Source organism: Embiotoca jacksoni, unplaced genomic scaffold (assembly GCF_022577435.1).
Source record: "Embiotoca jacksoni isolate LCO1_2020_lvr unplaced genomic scaffold, fEmbJac1.0.p SCAF_11, whole genome shotgun sequence".
In the NCBI taxonomy this organism is placed as follows: domain Eukaryota; kingdom Metazoa; phylum Chordata; class Actinopteri; family Embiotocidae; genus Embiotoca; species Embiotoca jacksoni.
The window spans coordinates 13,731,889-13,749,063 of record NW_027185241.1 but is presented as its reverse complement, the minus strand read 5'-3'; the positions used below and the strand labels follow the sequence as shown (position 1 = coordinate 13,749,063).

The following is a 17,175-nucleotide window of genomic DNA, read 5'->3' as shown; positions in this document are numbered from 1 at the left end:
ACAGGAAGAAACCTCCGACAGAATCAGGCGGTCATCTGCCTCGACCGGCTGGGATGGGAGGAGAGCAGAGAGAGAAAAGGACAGCATAGAGATCCAAAACATGAACTGTTGGTCTGTTGGTGGAGACGACAATCACAGAGCAGAGACATGCAGCTCCATGGCTGGGGACATCTGCAAAAAAAAGAACAGAGACTATGCGAGTGAGGGAACTGTATGGAGGGACAACAGATAATAAGCAAATACTATGAGAGAAAAAGCATGAAGTTAATGAGATGTAATGGTGAGATATGAGTGTATAGAGAGTGAAAGAGTGAGATGAAAAAAGTAAAGCCTCCGAGTCAAGTTGATTTGGTGTTTCTAAAATGTTAAATGTGACACTTGCCAAGCTGTACTCGCACAATTTGAGGCATTGTTGGGATATATAAACAAGAAAAATATGCTGGAGCTCAGCTTACCACAGCTCATCACAGCTCTGTACTATGCAAGAAAATGAGACACACTTAATTACTTGAGCCGTATTCAAACCCATGCAGCAGCAGAATGTGAAGGTTTCCCTGGCAGATGCATTAGTCCATTTATCAACTGTGTGGCAAAAGCACTCCAAGCTCCGCTCCAGATTGCTTCAGTTCATTAAAAGACGGGCACCTTTCACTTGTTTAGTGATATGACTGACAAGGTTAACATAGCCAGGGACCTCTCGGGATAGTCGCCCCACTTCAATGCCATCCTCACAGAATCTCGCTGCTCTCAACTGGAGTGTGGTAATAAAATGCTCGGGCGAGTTTCCGGGTGCAGGAGTAAATTAGGGAAATCAGACTCACAGTCAGTGGCAATTTCCCAGGTTTTAAGTGGCAATGGAAATCTCAGCAAGATTCCTGCTCTCTGAAAGGGATTTATTGTAGCTGAAAGTAATACGATTATGTGCATGAGCGTATTGGACAGATTTTGAAGAGAATCACATGCATGTACTCACAGAGTTATCACTATAGTGACGTTGAAGCCATATGAATTTAGAAATAATAAATCAGAGATAATGAGCTGAAAAATGCGTTACAAATCCAATGTTTCGTGAATAAACAAATTGATTTTGCTTGTCCGCATTATAATTCCAAGACCTATTTAAAACAGCAGTTTCCTCATTTCCTTTTTTATAATACTGTTGTCAAAATGCAAAGTTATTCAAACATGGAAACACAATCAAAATTAGGTTTCTACCCTGCAACTATCGGCCATTAGTTCAATGGAAGCCACTGCAGGCCATTATTCTGCAATGATAGAAACTTCAACTAAAGCATTGCACCAGACAATTCATTATTATTTATATTGTCAAATGCATGGCGTTTGGTGCAAAAATTGGACCTCCTTAAGTGTAAAAAAAAAAAAAAGTGTAAAATACTAATGGTAAAAAGATTTATGGTCTCAGTTGACAGAAAATGATAAACATTTTGCAAAAAGACAAGGTAAAACATGCTTATTATTTTATTGTTTTTGTCATCATCCTGCAGCCGGTCACTGTGGCGTTCCAGAGCAGATTGTGAACGGGCAGGTGATCGGAGAAAACTTTGGCTACAGAGACACAGTAGTTTACCAGTGCAACCCCGGATTCAGGCTCATCGGCTCCTCAGTACGGATCTGTCAGCAGGACCACGACTGGTCCGGACTGCTCCCTGTTTGTATCTGTAAGTACCTTAACACCACTTCACACTCAATTATTCACCGCAAAGTACCGTCAGGAGTGTGTGTTAAGATTTGAGGGAGAGAGGAGGGTTTAGAGAGTTAGTGCACGTTTTTAAAAAAATATATAAAGGGGGAGGGTTTTGTTTGGTCTTTAACTGACGTATGGAGTGTTTTCCTCTGTGAATTTATATGAAAAAAAGAGCCAATTGATTATTTCTGTAAAAGCTATTTTTTAATTATGTGGATTGTAATTTGTTTAAATTTGAAGAAAGCCAATTTGTATTCAGAAAAAATAACAGTTTAGTCAAAAATATGATGATTTAACTTCCTTATTGAAATACAAATCAATCAGTAAAGATTTATTTAGCGTCTTATAAAATATCCAAAGCTTCTTGCAATTCCCAAAGCATCCATCTCCTTTAGTAAAATAAGCGCTGAAATCCGTCAATCATTGATACATACATACATTCATAATGTGAATCTCTAATTCACCTTATTGATGCACTGAAATGTGCCGTTTACTCTTTTCCAGTTGAGATCATGTCTTAATCCTAATTTCTTCATTGTCCTCTGAGGTTAATTAAATGATAATAGTTGTCACTGTACATGACCTCGATCATCGTTATTGAGTTTTCTCTCTCCCCCCTAATCTCTCTCTGTCTTTCCACATTCTCTTCTTTGTATCCCTTCTTTCCTGCCTGCCATCTTCTCTCCCTTCTGCTTCTGTCACGTACCTGGTTGTTGTGCTTCAGCCGTCACATGCGGCCACCCCGGTAGCCCAATCTATGGCCGCACCACAGGCGACGGCTTCAACTACAATGACGTGGTGCGCTTCTCCTGCAACAAAGGCTACACCCTGGAGGGACCCTCAACAGCCCAGTGCCAGGCCAACCGCCAGTGGAGCCAGCAGCCACCGACATGCAGAGGTAAGGCCCAGCACAGCAGCTGCAGAATGGATAAATGACTGTCAGCCTGACTGACTTAAAGTACTGGAGGGATTCAGATGCACCTTGACAGATGAAGTCAGTGGTCTCTGCCAGGGCTGCATGATTCTGGATGAAATGACATATATATTGGATGAGATGAAATACAGTGGGTACGGAAAGTATTCAGACCCCTTTCAATTTTTCACTCTTTGTTTCATTGCAGCCATTTGCTAAAATCAAAAAAGTTCATTTTATTTCTCATTAATGTACACTCAGCACCCCATCTTGACAGAAAAAAACAGAAATGTAGAAATTTGTGCAAATTTATTAAAAAAGAAAACCTGAAATATCACATGGTCATAAGTATTCAGACTCAGTATTGAGTAGAAGCACCCTTTTGAGCTAGTACAGCCATGAGTCTTCTTGGGAATGATGCAACAAGCTTTTCACACCTGGATTTGGGGATCCTCTGCCATTCTTCCTTGCAGATCCTCTCCAGTTCCGTCAGGTTGGATGGTGAATGTTGGTGGACAGCCATTTTCAGGTCTCTCCAGAGATGCTCAATTGGGTTTAGGTCAGGGCTCTGGCTGGGCCAGTCAAGAATGGTCACAGAGTTGTTCCGAAGCCACTCCTTTGTTATTTTAGCTGTGTGCTTAGGGTCATTGTCTTGTTGGAAGGTGAACCTTCGGCCCAGTCTGAGGTCCAGAGCACTCTGGAAGAGGTTTTCTTCCAGGATATCTCTGTACTTGGCCGCATTCATCTTTCCTTCAATTGCAACCGGTCGTCCTGCCCCTGCAGCTGAAAAACACCCCCATAGCATGATGCTGCCACCACCATGTTTCACTGTTGGGATTGTATTGGGCAGGTGATGAGCAGTGCCTGGTTTTCTCCACACATACCGCTTAGAATTAACGCCAAAAAGTTCAATCTTGGTCTCATCAGACCAGAGAATCTTATTTCTCATAGTCTGGGAGTCCTTCATGTGTTTTTTGGCAAACTCTATGCGGGCTTTCATATGTCTTGCACTGAGGAGAGGCTTCCGTCGGGCCACTCTGCCATAAAGCCCCGACTGGTGGAGGGCTGCAGTGATAGTTGACTTTGTGGAACTTTCTCCCATCTCCCTACTGCATCTCTGGAGCTCAGCCACAGTGATCTTTGGGTTCTTCTTTACCTCTCTCACCAAGGCTCTTCTCCCACGATTGCTCAGTTTGGCTGGACGGCCAGGTCTAGGAAGAGTTCTGGTCGTCCCAAACTTCTTCCATTTAAGGATTATGGAGGCCACTGTGCTCTTAGGAACCTTGAGTGCTGCAGAAATTATTTTGTGACCTTGGCCAGATCTGTGCCTTGCCACAATTCTGTCTCTGAGCTCCTTGGACAGTTCCTTCGACCTCATGATTCTCATTTGCTCTGACATGCACTGTGAGCTGTAAGGTCTTATATAGACAGGTGTGTGCCTTTCCTAATCAAGTCCAATCAGTTTAATTAAACACAGCTGGACTCCAATGAAGGAGTAGAACCATCTCAAGGAGGATCAGAAGAAATGGACAGCATGTGAGTTAAATATGAGTGTCACAGCAAAGGGTCTGAATACTTATGACCATGTGATATTTCAGTTTTTCTTTTTTAATAAATTTGCACAAATTTCTACATTTCTGTTTTTTTCTGTCAAGATGGGGTGCTGAGTGTACATTAATGAGAAATAAAATGAACTTTTTTGATTTTAGCAAATGGCTGCAATGAAACAAAGAGTGAACAATTTAAAGGGGTCTGAATACTTTCCGTACCCACAGTATATGTTTATTTTTCAATATAAATGTTTTGTAGACTTATTTACTTGATAAAGTAGAAAACAAACAAAAATCTAAAGGTGCCTGAAACAGGGCATCAACTTTTAGAACATCCTTGTTTTTCATGTATCTTATATTGAACATAAAAACAATTGAGTTCAGTCTCTGTCTTCTTTTGTTAAACACAACCTTCGAACAAGTATTTTTCTGTTTTATTTTTCTTTCTTTCTGTCTCGCACTTGCTCATGCTTAGTTTTACTTCCCTCACTGCTTGTTTCTGCTACTCTGCATCGTTTGATGTAACGCTGCGTTCTTATTGGTTGAGGGACAGAGTAAGAGCGCATGTTATGATGCAGCTGATGTCCTGAATAAAAATGCTGCAGAATTGTTGGCATTTACAAATGAGATCTTGAAGAGGCATGAATAGAGATTGTGATTTTGATATGATTAATTTTGCACCCCTTGTCTCTACCAAGTTTGCCTCAGCTCAGACCACAGGCGATGCCTCTATAGAGTTAAAACAAAGCAGAATTAAAAGAAAGAATTATTATAAGATATAGGTTTCATATTCATGTGGATCTAATTACCCATCTGCAAGGACCCATTTCTAAAGAGTGGGGTATCACTGCACCTAAAGGTGTTTTCATTTTTTTTCATAACAGAGGCCACTTTTATCTACGACTGCTTCTGTGAATCAGGCTAGCCATAAGTGGGACAGGTAGCTGCCAGCGAGAAGAAATATGATCCAGCCAACATGTTGGAACAGGGATCTGAAGCGAGGATGACCACAAGAATTCATCAGCCAGCAGATGTATCATGATCATTCAGGAGTCAGCAGCCAGTGACTGCCAGCTCACAGAGGCACAGGCAGGCAAGCAGGACGGACAGAGGTGGTGCTCAGATACTGAATGTATTGATTGGCATTAAAAAAAAAAGTCCCTACTTGCTGAATTTCTCTGGGTAGAGGCAACAACATCTGGAGCCTTGGCCTCAGAGCAAAAGCAGGGAACCACAATAATGAGCTTACAACAGAAGGTATGGAAAGCGGAGAGTAAGTCGGGAATTGTTTCTCCAATTTTACTGCCAGGTTTTTACCAAGGAGCTGCTGGGAGAGATTACTTTGAAGGCAGGAGAGCTCCGACTGCACTCAGTGGAAGGCATCTTATTGGGCGTGTCAGATGATGGCCTGTTTTTTCCTAGCTGTGACCAATTGTAGTTTGCCCAGGTCAGGCTCATTAGTGGTGTGTTCACAACCAGCAGTGAAGCAGGGGTTTTTGTTTGCTACCATAACAGAGAAATGTTTACCTGTTAGACTAATTTTGACAGTTTGACAATAATTAAAAAATATTTTCCACTGTTTGCTTTACAGTCCTCCAAATAAAATGGAAACAGACAGTATCATACTGAGCCCCATGATGGAAGCTCTTTTTTTAAAAATATATTTTAATGTAGGTAAATACTGTATGCTGGTTTAAAAAGTCTATAAAAGATGATAGGAGATCATGAAATTAGCATTATAAGGGATACATGAATGATTTGAATAGTATCCAGTGTGGCTTTAATTGGTCTGCTACCTCTGGATCTTGTTGGCCAAACCTAGATTTGCCAGACTTTGCCCATTTGAAAATATCTCTCCTCTTGGCATGCGTTTTGTTGGCAGCTAGATGTGAAGAGACACCGTTTTCATCACTGTGAATAGCCCTGCAGAGACAGACCTGGTGAAAGATCAAAAGAGGGAGATCATATTAATCTGTCATGACTCCCTTTGTAAAATGTGTCTGTTTGTTCCCACTAAAGAAAATTCTAACATTAAGCCAGATTTGTTGCACATTTGCATTATTGATTTAATTTGATGTTGCTTTGAACTTAATTTCACCCTTATTTACTTTCAGCTGTCTGAACCACCTTGTCAGTAGAGAGTTTAACTGCTTCTTAAACAAATGTGCCTCTGTGACAATAGATGTGGCTTTTGTTTTCATGAGGAAGCTCTGGGCGTTATTATTATTGACAGTGCTTAATATAGCCTGTGCTCGCTTGTCTTTGTGTTTGTAGAATAAACAGAAAAAGCCACTGATTAGGTCATGTCAACAGCTCTATTATTAACTCAGGAGTGAGCATGCTGACAGATAGCATTTATGCAAATTAGGTTGCAACCAAAGAGAAAGACTGCACGGCTTCCAGGAAACGGCCCCAGCGATGAGGCCGAGTGGAGTAAATTAGGCGGATTGCCACTTAACTATTGTGTTGTCTTCTTGCCATATTCAAGTAAAATAATTATTGACAGAGTACAGCTTGTGCAGATAGCTTGATACATACAGTATGCATGACCACAGTAGATATAATAGGCAAAAGCAATAAAGAAACCCATCACACATCCATCCATTATCTAAACCTGATTTAGCCTGGAAAGGGTGACAAGGGGGTGGAGCCTATCCCAGCTGATCAGATCGGCTGTCCCATCATGGGACCAACACAGAAAGACAGACACCATTCACACTGACATTTACACCCACAACGATTTTAGAATCACCAATGAACCTGGTCACAAGGCTGGGAGATACATTGAGTCTTGAAGATTTATCAATATTTTTTTTCATTGTAGATGTAGAGAAAGACTGTACACATCAAGTTTTCCTTTTATTTTAAGGTTCTAACTACTGATCCATACTGCAGGTCGCTGGAGCCTTAGTTTTAAAATAACAGAATATGGATTGCAATGTATTTATATAACTGATCCACAGCTATATATAGCTATATATCAAGTTCCCATTTTGGACACTTATGGAACTAAGGCATGCTGGGAAATGCTAATCATTTTAGGATAATGGAAGAAGCTGAAACCCGGCTCCTTGCGGCTGCAGTATTTAAAGTTTTAGGTTTTTTTTTTATGATCTAATCCACTGTGCCTTCCCTCCATCACACCAAATAAACTACATTCGTTATGTGTTCGTTGTTACTAAAGGAGGCAGAGGGATAACTAAACATAAAACACATTGAGCAGCAGACAGCAAGACAAGAGAGAGAGAAACCATCGCTAACTGCAAAGCTAAACTTGGTAGCAGACCTGAACAGCTTGTAAACAACTGAGGGATCAGCAATGAGGTCACTAAAAGGATAGCTATAAGTGTGTTAGCAGAGCTCGAGTAAGTTAAGGTGTACAGCGGGTAATTAACAGCTGTGATGAAGAAAAGAGCAAATTCAGACCATATGCTTACCACAGCACATCAGTCTGTTATTGAAGCTGAAAACAACCGAAGAAGCACTCTCAGAGAAGGACCTATTTTTTATCTAATATAGTTTATGTTATATAAAGGGAACAGGGAGAACATGCGAACAAACCCAGAACCTTTTTTGCTGTGAGGCAACAGTGCTAACTACGGGAACTATCATGCCACCCCCCATCACACAGTATAGCTGAAAACATTATAACAAAACCTTTACAGTGCAGTAACTGTACAATATGTGTAGTATAAATAGTCTAATTAAGAATGGCTGTATGCTACATTTAATCTCCTGCAGTGTATTGGCATGATATGCATTATAATGCCATAGCAACCACATGGACCGAGATCATACATTTTCATATGGGTTTGGAGGCATTGCCAAGATGTGAATATTCACTTTGGCTCAAGTAAACATTATTGCCCTGTGTTGTACATCAATAATTCATTTACATTATCTTTGAAAACCATTAGACATTAATATTAATGAGAAATTTGCCGTGAACTGATCTGCCAAACATTACTATAATAGCACAGCACGCTTATGATTAAGAGAATATACATAACCAATTGTATCCATAAACAGACATAATAAGACTGCACCCTAGGCCACAGGAATATTTGGAAAGGGCAAGAGCCTTTTTTTTTCAACATTTAGTTCAACAAGTAATCATATGCAGTTTCAACTGTAATTTGCCTAAAATGATCTTGACAGAAATATCCTTGCAGCTATAAAAATTAATTGGACTGCTGTCAATATTCTGTTGTCTGTAGTTTTCCATTATGATTAAACTACTTGAGGAATTAATGATGGCATAACTGTATTTCTTAATCTCTTTTTTTCTTAACACAGTGGTTAACTGCACAGATCCGGGTATCCCTGCCAACTCTATCCGGGAGAGCAAGATTGAACACGGGAACTTTACATTCGGCAGTGTTGTCTTCTATGACTGCAACCCTGGATATTACCTGTTCGGCTCATCAGTGCTCACCTGCCAGCCGGTGGGCCACTGGGACAAACCTCTACCAGAGTGCATTGGTACGGTGGCACATTTTTTTTTTGATTACCTTGGCAATAATGTGGCAAACTGTTATTAAGCATGTTTGCCTGTCTGTCCTCTGCCAACCATTCAGTACACTGGCCTTACCACATTTTTATGTAATTAGAGTATTTTATGCAAACATTAGTTAGTAAATAAACTTAACTAGTGGTGCAATTAAAAGATTAAGAGAAAGGATTCACTCTCAACTGAATCTCCTCAATTTTGTTTGTGTCCCTTTCTCTTCTGGAGCATCTTTGCGGTGTGGGATGCCGTGGTTATGTTGCACTGTGCCAAACTGAGAACTATAGAGAGCTGTCATAGGGCCTGTTGTTCAAGTTATAGTTAATGTTCCCTCAAAACCAAGCACTTGAATTACAATAAGTAACACCTCTCCTTTTTTTTCTCCCAGCCTCAAAAACCACTTCATTTCATGGTAGAGAGATGACGCGCAGCATTTATTTTATCAAACAGAATAGTAATTAAAGAGATACACAGGAGTGTTGGTCTCAAATGTTTATTTACTGCTCCAGGCATCACTGACTCTTTTTTACGAAATTAACTTTGCAAAATTACAGAAACTTACCATGCATTATGAGACTAAGTTGATTAAACATACATAAAGGTCAAAGAAAGTGATGTACCAAGTGCTAGTCAGTGACCATTTTATGGAGTGTCCAGTAACACTTCAGACCATAAGTATTTGAACTGCTGACTTTTTCGTTCTGAGTGTGTTTCAGTACACTAAATATTAAAATTAAATAACACATATTAAATAAAAGTGTCAAGTCTGATTTAATTTGAAAACTTCAACACTGAAGAACAGTTAAGACAAGCTAGCTCTAATTGTACGCTAATTGCGAGGATTCAAAAGTAAGTGGACATGTACATGCTTCTCAGGCAGCTGTGTGATGTTTCATCACAAAAGAGAGATGTTTATGCACAAAAGAGCCCATACATGTCTCAGAGTTGAGTTAACATTTAAACTGGGGCCAAGTGTCAGTGAGTAAAGTCTGTGTAAGTGAAGATGTTAAAAAATTAGACATGATTAAATATAATATAAGATATCAAACATAGTTGGTTTGCCACAATTAACAGTTCCTATAGTATGTATTTAGTGTAGTAATATATTCAAAGAAGCAGGTGGGTACGGGAAAAGTAGAAAATGGGAAGGAACCTGACCAAGAATCACAAATGTTGTGGATGGAAAATCCTTAATGACCTCAATAAATACAAACCTCTGATCAGCCTCAGAAACAGAAAGAGCAGGATGAGACCAGGAACAAAAAGAATCTGGCCCGATGAAACAAAAAAACAACTTCTATCAAAATGATAGAAAGAGGAAAGTAAATGTGGGGTTGTCAATGGAACTGGCATATAGGCATTTATTGATTCATTCATTCAGTTCACTGCTGACAGCAGGAGCAGGATAAAAGCAGAAGTGTTTGAGACCAACCACTTTTCTCAGATTCAGCCAAATGCATCAAAACTCATTGGACAAAATTCACCAGGACTAGAATCCTTACAATAATTATCCAGATTAACCAAAGAGCTTCTCAAAAGAAACCAGGCAAAGGACATTGCCTAATTTTGTTGGACTTCATGTGTATCTGTATCTGAACCATTTAACTCTTAAACTGTGGGCATAACATTCTGAAAGGACAAAAAAATGGTTTCTGTATGGACCTACTTAAATTCAGGGTAAAATGTGGCACACGCATACATTGCTTGTGCTTTAACTCCCCATGCTAATGTTGTGAGAAAATAAAAAAGTTCAATGAATCTTTTACTTTTAAATACAAATAATGGGAATGAAATGTTTATCTTATAAAGCTGTTTTTTTTAACAATGGGAACTAAAGTTGTGTCCCAGTGGCATCAGTATAGCGTGCATGGTGATTTTATCAAGTGTGTTGAGGCATGCAACAATAATAATATTTTGTGGCCTCGCTCTCTGTCATGTAGAGGTGGCCTGCGGCCACCCAGGGACGCCTCCCTATGGCGTGATGAGCGGGGAGAAGTCTACCTTCGGCTCCACAGTGCGCTACTCATGCCTCGGAGACCGCCAGCTCATAGGAGACTCATCACTCACCTGTCAACTCAATGGACACTGGAGTAGTCCACTGCCCCACTGCTCAGGTACACATATACACATAAATATGTACACACGCATACCTGCACACATTCAAACTCCCCTAAAGACCATGGTATTAGTATTATATTATGGACTGTTTGTTCAATTTGTAAAGTAGCTTGTCCTTTCATTTTATCTAAGGCTAAGCTTAGCCTGAGATAACGGAAACTTTCTCTAAATTAATGGAAAAAGTTTTGTTTAAAGGTTCATTTCACCGAAATTACAAAACATACTCGCTCACTTACCTTTTTGCAGTATTAAGCCACACATGCAGTTTTTGTTTGTTGATAGTTTTGTGTTTTGAGATATCCATTTCTGAGATTACTGCCATCACCATGATACTGAAGATTTTAATGGATTTCTGTTTGTTGTGTTCACAGCGTTACATTTAAAAAAAAAAAAAAAAAAAAAAAAAAAAAAAATCAACATCAATATATTTTTTTCCAAACACAAACAATGTTTGCAATGCTCTGGCTATTGTAGGAAATAGTATCAGTGGAATCGGTTTACAGAATTGTTAAAATTGTATAGACTAACAAGAACAGTTTCTGGAGAAACAGCTTGCCGTAACATTGTTTAAATATCATTTCTCAATGCTTTGATTACCACAAACGGACACACAATCTTCTCTGTATTTGATTGTCAGAAATATAAAAAAAAAAATATCCAAACCTGAGCGAAGGAAACTAAAACTATCTAAATGAATAGATAACAGAAGAGATCAGCAGAATATTCAAAACACACCCACAACATGAGCGCCACACCACAATGGAGTCGTAACTCCATGTCCCGGCATTAATTGGACATTTTAGTTATCAATTTACTGCTCCCAAATTAGGGCCTTAAGGAGCTCTTACATGATTTTTCTTTCTAATGGTTCCCATTGGTTACAAAATATTTGACCTTTGTTATCCAAAAAGTCCCCATCTACTCAAAGCAGTTTTACTATTTCACTTTCAGAGCATGCACTCCTGTGATTTATCTGATGTAGCTGCATTTGGACCCTGACATAACCTTAATGCGGACTCTTGCAAACAAATTATTTGACAGAACTTTCCTTGTCCTTTGTTCACTACATTTATTTCCACTCTCACTTGTTGACATTTTCTGAAAACAGGGGCATGAAAAGTGTCTTGTAGTGTATGTCTACAGAACTACAAACTTCCCCCCTTAATCCCCTCTGTGCACTTCGCTCCCATCACACTTAAGCATTCCTGACCATTTAAGTGGATTCCCTTTACAGAATGTTCACTTGGTTTGTTAAACTCACTGACCCAGAAGTAATGTTTGTAAGCACACTTGTATGACAGTCTTTTTTTTTCTTCTTCTTCTTTAAATGGGTGTATGAATTCTCCCCTCACCTTCAGTGTTTTGTATTTACTGAGACAGTTGGAGAGTAGTGAGGCAGCACAGAAGTTACATTCATAAGATTGTAAGGAGATACACATCCAAAAGCACATGCAAAGTCTCTTACATTTTTTGCTCATAACTTTACAAAATAGAGGAAACTAAGCAGAGCTGCTTCTCTTTGTCTGAGCCTGCATATTTATCTGGTTTCTACAACCTAATAGTTGTCTTTAGGCCTGAAATTTTAGCCATAGAATCGAATACATGATATAATTGAAATGCTTTTGCTTGATACAGAAAGCTAAACAGGACTGCTGTGTATTTTCTTTTTTTTCTTTTTTTTTTTTTATCACCCATCATGTCAATTTTAAAAGCAATTTGGTATCTATTATGCAGATGATTTGATCAACACCCTGCTGCTATGACAAATGAGTCTCTCTGAAAGTGATGATTCACAATTTTGTATTGTATTTCATTCCATCAGTTAGTCTGTGCTGTGTTACCAACACAAACTCCACTGCTGCTGTTTGTCTGAGGAAATGCAGATAATATTCACTGCTTTAATCTGGATAAAAAAAAAAAAAAAAAAAAAAATTTAATACCAAGTGCATTTAATTTAACTTGTCTCAAACCTAATCAGCATCAACTCATCGCTTGACAAGTGAGATAAGTAAAGCCAACATGAATCTATTTCCAAGTATTTACATCGTCAAAGAGCAATTGCTGTTTAGAGAGTAAATCCATGGAGGAATTTGTGCGGTCCCAGGTCAGGGACCAGGGGATTTAATCACAATAAATAACGATGTTATTTACGAAGATACAATATGGTGCCATGGTGTGCTCCATACATATGGGAATATAATATCAATTGGATTGCACACATACATTTCTTTTCTACTGATACAACAACAGTCATATGACATATTCTACTACAACTGTGTGACATTCAAAAGTTAAGTAATAATGATATAGATGTCGGTAAATGTAGATGAATCATCCTCATGTTGTCACACAGGATTATGCCGCATCACTGCTTTTAATTAACTATGAAATCACCATCTTATAATGGAGACAAGAAACTGTTGTAGATCACTTGTTCATCATTAAGAGGCTTGTTGAATTCAGGCCTGGCAGTAAACATCTGTTACAGCTATAGCAGAAATTAGAACCACAACACAGCTGGATTTGTTGCTTACAGGAACTGAAGTTGTGATGCAGCAAATGACTGGAATTTTGAATTAGTGCACATTTTAGCACCTAGTTTTTACAGACACATTTGCAAAAACAGCTGGAAGTGATGCAATTAGTGCTACAGTCTTAGCAAGACAAATGAGCTATCTGCAAAGTGTTGATGTATATTTAAATGTTTATGTTTATGTTTTTGAAAATTCCCATACGATGCTTCATCACGTTCCCTTTGTTGCTTTTGAATGATTGCAATATTTGTTTGCATAATTCTCAGAGAGTGTTAATCACCAGTAGCGACAAAATAATTTGGTCGATTAATTCCTCAGAAGTCCAGCCCAGCGTCAGCAAAAGTTATTATCCATGCATCTATCTCTCCTCTCATCTGTCCTCTCTTGTTAATTAGTAAGATGGGGCTTAGAAACCGCTTGCCAAGCCTTTCCCCTTTTCTCCTCGTCTGTTGCATGGCTGAGTTGAAGGCCTTATTATTTCCTCACAAAAGGAGCCTGGTGAACGGACATTAACTCAGATTCAAACCAAATCCACCACCGTCCCAATTAGTGAGATTATAGCTGTCACAGCGCGTGCTGAGTCGGGCTGCCTCACCTAACCAAAGGAGACTAATGAAGTACCGACAGCTGCTGTGAGAGACACACACACACACACACACACACATATATGTGCACAAAGTTGACATGCACGCACGCAGGCAACAAATATGTATGCATACTTCCATGGACGTGCATGCAGGGAGACACAAAAACATTCACAGGCATCAAAGTGCTCTCTCTTATGGACACACTGATTGCCGACCACAGCTACACACAAAGTTATCATCTCCAGCTGTGAGCCTTTGACCTGACAAATGCAGTTGGTGCACATCTGAGCAGAGGGATGTGTGTAGAAGATATGAGCCTTGTGTTTGTGCGGTAAGGCTTTGTCAACAAGTCCAGTATTCCTGCAGCTGTTTGCTGCTCTGTGCACACAGAGCAGGAGCCACCACACTGGGACTAATGCACAGGGTGGGTGCACAGCTCAAGGAACAGGATCTCAAAGCCAATAAAGCACGAATCTCTCACAAAGAGACTGTCTGTCTATCTCTCTACCTATGTCTGCCTGTCTGTCTATCTTCCTCTTTATTTGAATATCTCTATGTCTATCTCTCTGTCTGTGATACTCTTGTCTTCTGAAGCCAAACATGTCTCTTTCTTCTTTCCTCCACTGGTTTCATTTCTGAGAGAACGGAAGCAGCAGCAGCAACAGTGGAAGTGGTGGTTGGTGTTCTGTGCTTTTTTTTTCCCTTTGCTCTGAGGTTGTCCCTAGTGAATACAAACCCACCCCACCCCACAGACTCCATCCTGACGTACACACCACTCAGCTTGGCGTGTTGTTCATCACAACATAAAATCTTCAGCAGTGATGACACTGCCCTGATTCCATACTTGTCATCTTGCGCTCTCTCTCTCTCTCTCTCTCTCTCTCTCTCTCTCTCTCTCTCTCTCTCTCTCTCTCTCTCTCGCTCTCTCTCTCTCTCTCTCTCTCGCTCTCTCATTTCCTATGGCTTGGAAAGAGAACATGTCCTATTTCTTTCACCCACCAGAGACAACCCTAATGGGAATGAGGAGAATTAACCAGAGACACAGCATCTTCCTCTCTGATTTGATCCATAGACATGCATGACAGGTGGTGCAAGGTGGTGACACTGAAATGACTGTATGTTCCTCCATTGAGCTAGACAGAATAATAATTCAGGATAATGAAAGCGCATTTAGCTTCAGAGGTCAAACTGTATTCATCGTTTCTCATAACCACAGCTGGTTACCTTTTAATGCTGGCCCTGCTGTTTTTATGGACAGAAAGCTCCTGGTGTCAAAGCTGTGAAAAGTGTTGGACCTCCAGGTTGTTGGCATGATGACAACTGCTCATTGGTGCATTGTGTGTTTTATAGCTGGTTCCTGGAGGACTCAAAAGTTGTCCAGTTTGAGCAGAAGCCCTCTCTGTATTGTCCTGTGTTGTAATTCACCGCCATACCAACGCAAAAGGATCCATCTGTGAGCAGGATGACATCGTCACTGTCTTGTTTTCATTGCTCCGTGTCTGGTTATCTCCCATTGCAGGCGACTCGACGGGCACCTGTGGGGATCCTGGCACACCTGCCCATGCCAGCAGGGAGGCAGGGAACTTCAAAGTGCGCAGCAAGGTTCGCTTCACCTGCGCTGTGGGACACACACTGTATGGCTCGGCAGAGAGGATCTGCTTCCCCAATGGGACCTGGTCGGGCAAACAGCCGTTCTGCAAACGTAAGAGAAATCTTTAAAATACCTCTGTAATGTTATGTATGAACAGTAGGAGAGGAGCAGATAGGACTCATAGAGAGAGGTAACACACACTTCTTCACACACAGGCACACATTTAACCTCCTACAGATGTATAAAGAGATGCGTGGTTACAGGGGGCTGGGTATTGAATCTCAATACTTGTTGCATGCTGATTGAAATGTGCCCATAGCACTGAAAATTCACAGCTGTCAACGACCAAAAGCTGACACTGAAGGCTCGGTCAGATTCTTAGGGTTGCTTATTTACTCTTTGATCAAATATTCCCTCTTTTAAACCTAATTCTGACTGTATTTTATTCAGGCAAAGCTCTTGCATGTCTGCTTTGTGTTCGAGGGGCCCTCTCACAGAGACTACAAATTAGTCAGTGAGGGTACTTTACTGCACGCCAAGGAGTTTACTGCTGGCCTTCACTTTTCTGGAACGAGCTTTGACACAGAAAAACCAGCAGATTACATAAAATGTTAATACAGACTCAATGTAGCATTTGCAAAAGATGGACATGAAGGTCTTATCAACTTGAAACTGACAGTTTATGATGGCAGAGCAGTTGTTGCTGTCCTTTTTTGCAAAGCGTTTGAAATTGATGGTAGTGCTTTGAGGAGCACTGATGAATAAGTTTTGTTTCATAAACCCTATAAAATACGCTCCAAAAAAGTTGATCTGGTCGCAGCAGCTGTGGCATCCAAAAAGTACCCAGCCTTCACTTTAATACACAAACATTGTATGCAACATATTGGCTGCAGCAAGTGATTGCAAAAGCTCACAAAACACAGTACTGCACCAGATGGATAAATATCTCTCTGCTGCAGTCTGGTATTTTCTGCCAGCACATGGTGCTGTGACTAGCTTCCAGATTGCAACCAAAAAATTCATTAATTCGAGACACCTAAAGCCAAGTTCTTTTGGATTGTGATAAATGAATCATTGTGGATTTTGAAGATATTAGTTGACAGAACACCAGCTCTACATCTTGCCTAAATTACCCCAAGGGGTCAACCGGATATTGAGGAAAATGTTTGACTGCTCCTGCTCTCCTCTACTTACTGTCCACCAGCTTGGAACAGTGCCAATGTCATTTTCATTATAATATGCCACTGCACAGTCCCTCTGAACTACTCAGTGTATATCTGCCTTTCTTTCCATCTCCCTTGTTTCTTCCCTATTTGCTCTGTATCTCTCTCTGGACTTCATTTTTCCTGATGTTAACCTTTTCTTCTTCTCCTCTGATTTCTCTCTGTCTTAATCTTGTTGTCTTGCCATCTCTCCATCCCTCCTCTGCTTCCTACCCTCTCTACTGCTTAGCCTTTTTCCCCACTTCCCTTTTTTTTCCCCCGCATCTTTCTTCCTTCTAGCGTTTTATCTCTCCATCTCCCAGCTGAACTCCGGATTTAAAGATTGTTTTAACCACCCGTCCACTTCTGGAAGGAGGGGGCTTGAATTCACTGGAGCCTGAATGAGTTTCAGTGCTGTCTGTTAGTGATCTAAAGCCCTGTCTGGTGTTAAAGCCCGTCCATCCATTA

General features: G+C 40.3%; 1 protein-coding gene across 3 annotated transcripts in view; it reads left to right on the top strand.

Moving 5' to 3' along the window:
• LOC138194477 (CUB and sushi domain-containing protein 3-like) overlaps positions 1-17,175 on the top strand; it is a 229,342-nt gene that overhangs the window by 174,141 nt on the left and 38,026 nt on the right. For all 3 annotated transcript variants that reach the window (XM_069143245.1, XM_069143246.1, XM_069143244.1), the window contains exons 53-57: positions 1,506-1,679; positions 2,430-2,603; positions 8,465-8,650; positions 10,616-10,789; positions 15,434-15,616. In XM_069143245.1, the coding sequence (XP_068999346.1) occupies positions 1,506-1,679; positions 2,430-2,603; positions 8,465-8,650; positions 10,616-10,789; positions 15,434-15,616 (891 nt within the window). The remainder of the gene's footprint in view (positions 1-1,505; positions 1,680-2,429; positions 2,604-8,464; positions 8,651-10,615; positions 10,790-15,433; positions 15,617-17,175) is intronic.